Source organism: Pinus tabuliformis, chromosome 3_2 (genome assembly GCF_031772625.1).
Source record: "Pinus tabuliformis cultivar Carrire ecotype Pingquan chromosome 3_2, CPIR1, whole genome shotgun sequence".
Classification (NCBI taxonomy): domain Eukaryota; kingdom Viridiplantae; phylum Streptophyta; class Pinopsida; order Pinales; family Pinaceae; genus Pinus; species Pinus tabuliformis.
The window spans coordinates 1,259,730,501-1,259,735,337 of record NC_142302.1 but is presented as its reverse complement, the minus strand read 5'-3'; the positions used below and the strand labels follow the sequence as shown (position 1 = coordinate 1,259,735,337).

Here is a 4,837-nt window from a genome sequence, read left to right as displayed (position 1 = left end):
AATATAATACTTTTCATTCTAATTATAAACTAAACTTGTTTATTACCATAAATATTACAAGAAATAACTATTATTAAACCAAGACTATTAATTAATGGAAGAATACAAAAACACATACCATTATTGAATACCCAAACCAAAAAAACTTAAAATAAATAACTAAAACGGTCCTTTTGGCCTAAATTACGTTTTACTTTGTCTTATTATCTTAATAAAATTAGAAAGAAATGTAAATGTGCTCATTTATGTGTTTTCTTAAGAAAATATACATTTTTTTTTAATAGAATCATACATATTTTTTATAAAGCAGTATTATCATTTCTATAATAAAACTTTTATATATGATTTTTATTAATATTTTTTAATTTATTTAAATACAACATTTAAACTTATATAGCAATTTCTATAACGGAATGTGATTAAAAAAAGGTAATTCGTTACTTTTATTTCGTTAAAAAAAGGCATTTCGTCACCAAATGATAAGGAGAAAGATTTTTTATTAATTGGATGGACTTTCGTTTACTCAGAGGCAAGGAGAAATCTTTATGATTAATTTTATAGACCTTTATTTATTTATTTTAGAGTGTGTTAGATTTTTTATTAATTGGATGGACATTTTACTTTGGTTTATTGAGAGGCAAGGAGAAAGATTTATGATTAATTTTATGGACCTTTTTATTTATTTTAGGGTGTGTTAGATTTTTTTTCAATTTATTTTGCCGTACATTGAAGTAATATTTACTTTAACGTTTTAAGTAATATTGACTTTTAATTGATTTTTATGGAGTGCGGATTTTATGGAGTGCAAATGCCGTATTCCTTACCCTGTTTTACTGTAAAAGTAAAACATCATCGTTCAATTTATTCAAACTTCAAATAGAAGAAAGCTTTAATTTGCCTTACGCCAGGGGTATGCAACTAATGCTAATTTTATTGAAATGTGATATTCTTTTCTTACTTCTGTGAAAAGGTCAAACTCCAAATTTTGGCCTTAATTTATGTAAGTGCGGTCTTCTTTTCGGAAAATTAACCGACCGGAACATCTTGAAAAGATTCTTGCCATTCTTAATTTGAGTCTCTTCACTCAATGCAGCAGCAGCTATATAGCTACTACATTACCAAACTCCATTTTCTCATCAGAAACCATTCTTTCTGTCACGCAAGAGATGCAGATTACCATAATGCTTCTCCTCGCCACCCTTTCTTTCATTCTCTTTCTCAATCCTCCTTTTGTCTTTTCCACACCCATCGCCCATTTCCCTCACCATCCTCCTCGTCTCACCAATGCTTCCGATCAACACGCTCTGCTTGCATTCAAGTCTGCAATCACATATGATCCCTCCCACTCCTTAGCCACGTCTTGGATGCCAAATGTCTCATTCTGCCAGTGGACGGGCATCATATGCAGCAGGCGCAGGCAGAGAGTCGTTTCCCTCAATGTTTCGCACATGGGATTAGAAGGTACAATCTCTCCCCTTCTCGCCAATCTCTCCTTTCTTACAGTACTCAGCCTTCTCAATAACAGTTTCCACGGTCAAATTCCCTATCAATTGGGAACCCTCTCTCGCTTAAAGATGCTTCGTCTGTCTCTCAATCAACTCCAGGGTTCCATTCCGCCCACTCTGGGTAGCTGCCGCAGTTTACGGAACTTGACTCTCTCCTATAACAATCTGACAGGAAACATTCCCCCACAACTCTGTCTTCTCCCCAACCTAAGAACCATGTACTTGTCTCTAACAATTTGATGGGAACAATCCCGGACTGCTTGGGAAACATATCCTCTTTGCAGTACTTAGAATTGGCTTCAACAACCTTCACGGCAGTGTTCCTTCCGAATTGGGTATGCTAAGCCAGTTCATCTTTCTTGATCTCGGTGAGAACCATCTCACGGGACGCATTCCGTCTTCGTTGTCCAACTGCACCAATCTTGAAACATTGGATATATCTTTTAACCAATTAGTTGGCCACATTCCGTCGGAGTTGTGTACCAAGAAGACCACCCAGTTAATGAAACTCAATCTGGAAGCTAATCAGCTAAGTGGCAGCGTTCCTTCATCCCTCTTCAATTGTACCAAGTTACAATTGATTTACTCAGCAGGGAACCAGCTCAGCGGAATAGTGCCTATGGAGTTGGGTAAATTGACACATCTCCGGCGGCTTTACTTTGGCGACAATTACCTTATTAGCGGCAACACCACGAGATGCCCGATTCTAACAGCTCTTAGTAACTGTTCCGATCTACAAGAAGTAGACTTATCTGATAATAACTTCACTGGGCAATTGCCGTTTTCTATAGGCCACCTCTCTACAAAACTCTACTACTTAGACTTGGGTATCAACGAATTAGCTGGAGAAATACCTCCTGCAATTGGAAATTTAAGTAGCCTAACATTCCTTAGTTTAAAAGGTAATTCTTTTACAGGGTCAATCCCTTCTTCAGTTAGTATGCTTCAGAAGTTGGAGAGGTTATATATGGATTCCAATAATTTACAAGGAAACATTCCAATGGAAATTGGGCAGCTAAAGAGGTTAGGTCTCTTATATCTTTTTGGAAATAATTTGTCTGGAAAAATCCCTGATTCTATGGCCAACCTCCAACAACTAAGATATTTAGATCTTAATCATAACCAGTTATCAGGAAACATACCTGCAAGTTTAGGGAAATGTGTGAACTTACTACTGCTAGATCTATCATACAACAAGCTTAGTGGTCACATACCTGAAGAGCTTGCAGGCCTTGCAAATTTAGCCTTCTATTTCAACTTGTCAAACAATCTATTAAGTGGCCATGTACCTTTAGAACTAGGAAAGTTCGATAAGCTTCAAGCCATAGATATTTCGGCAAATCAAATAACTGGCTATATTCCAAGTATCGTCGGAAGCTGCAAAGAAGTAGCATATCTGAATCTTTCTTACAATGCACTTGAAGGTCCAATTCCAGTGTCAATCAGTGAACTTCTAAGTCTTGAAGACCTAGATCTCTCCTCCAACAATTTGTCAGGTGGAATACCTATATCACTAGCAAATCTCACAATGCTCCATCACTTGAATTTTTCTTTTAACAAGTTGTCAGGGGAAGTCCCTAAAGAAGGAGTTTTCAAAAAGATTGGCGCCACAGCATTTATGGGAAATCTTGGTCTATGTGGACCTTGGGTAAATCTACCACCGTGCTATGCTCATAAACATAAAAGTGTTTTGAATCTCAAAAGAGTTATCATACCGGTTGTTGTTGTAGCAATTGTTGTATTGTGTTTGTTTCTTGCAATCTTGTGGAGAAAGAATTGTAGGAAAAATATTCAGAGAGACACTGGTCCATCATTAAATGTGGGGCATCGAAGAATCTCCTATGCAGAGCTCGCCATTGCAACAAATGAATTTAGTGATGCAAACTTGTTAGGAATTGGTAGTTTTGGAAAAGTGTACAAAGGGATTTTGAATGACGGCACAATGGTTGCTGTCAAGCTTCTCAATCTACAAAATGAAGGGGCTCAAAAGAGTTTTGATAGAGAATGCAAAGTTTTGGGTAGAGTTAGACACCGGAATTTGATTCGGGTCATAACTTGCTATTCAGATCTCCAAATCAAAGCTTTGATATTTCCATTAATGCCAAAAGGAAGCCTAGAAAAGTGGTTATATCCCGATGATGGAGAACAAAGTTGTTTGAATTTGATTCAAAGGTTGAATATAGCAATAGATATCGCCCAAGGCATGACATACCTCCATCATCATTGCTTTGTGCAAGTGATTCATTGTGATTTGAAACCCAACAATGTGTTGTTGGGTGAAGATATGACTGCATATTTAATAGACTTTGGCATTGCTACTATATGTTTTGCAAATAATGAAGATGGAGCTCTCACTTCCACAAATGCACTCAAGGGATCTACCGGGTACATTCCTCCAGGTATTATTTAAACTCTATCCCATATGAAGCAATCTTGTGATTTTCTTATGTTTAATTAGCATTCTCAATTAAATTAAAAAACTTAAGATGAGGATCTATGAATGCAGAATATGGAGTGGGAGGACAAGTTACAACCAAAGGTGATGTTTATAGCTATGGAATAGTGCTATTGGAAATGCTCACTAGAAAGAAGCCCACCCATGACATGTTTGTAGAAGGAATGACATTGCACAAATGGGTGGGTAGTAGATTTCCAAACCAAGTACAAGAAGTGGTGGACATGGGTCTATTAACGAGGACTAGTAGATGTATTGAAGAAGATAAAGATCTCAATTGTCTCAGTGCATTGATAAATGTGGGTTTGCTTTGCACAAATGAATCTCCTCAAGGACGACCTACAATGATGGGCATTCTAGGCACATTGCAAAACATCAAAGACACTTTTTTGAGCACTACTTCCATTCCCAAATTCCAGCCAAATCTAACACATTTGTTGGGTAGTACAAGTGCTACTATCAACAACATTTGTGAAGGTCAAAGTTCTTCCACATCTTAGTCTATTGTAACAAAGTAGTGGTTATATGCTTCTTTGTACATAAATCTTTGTTGTTGATTGTATATAAATGTTTTATAATTGATTGCATGTAAATGTGAACAATACAGTTATATCTACTCATGAGTGGTGTTTTGGAAATGTGTTTATGATTATAATTTATTATTCTATCTTTAAAAAACAATTATATTCAATATCCTTTACATCTATATGAATGTGTGACACTCTTCTGGTATTAAATACAAAAGAATTTTGTATTTGTTATGTTTCTTAGTTTTTATATCACTCTTTACGAGTAAGGGTAGAAAAGTCTATCTTTCACTTTTAAAACTTGTCATAACCAACATAAAAAATGATACTACGATTTAATTTAAAGGAAC

General features: G+C 35.9%; 1 protein-coding gene across 1 annotated transcript; it reads left to right on the top strand.

Annotated features, from left to right (window-relative positions):
- Positions 1–1,099: 1,099 nt before the first annotated feature.
- LOC149185309 (uncharacterized) lies at positions 1,100–4,568 on the top strand. The gene is made up of 2 exons (XM_089417897.1): positions 1,100–3,904; positions 4,012–4,568. Exons 1-2 carry the CDS (start codon positions 1,843–1,845, stop codon positions 4,458–4,460), a joined length of 2,511 nt encoding a protein of 836 aa, XP_089274023.1. The 5' UTR covers positions 1,100–1,842; the 3' UTR covers positions 4,461–4,568.
- Positions 4,569–4,837: the final 269 nt, after the last annotated feature.

Excerpts from the sequence above, each read along its gene's own strand:
- LOC149185309 (XM_089417897.1), top strand. The coding sequence starts at position 1,843 with ATGCTAAGCCAGTTCATCTTTCTTGATCTCGGTGAGAACCATCTCACG. Across the intron at positions 3,905-4,011 it reads TACCGGGTACATTCCTCCAG|AATATGGAGTGGGAGGACAA; the intron begins GTATTATTTAAA and ends CTATGAATGCAG.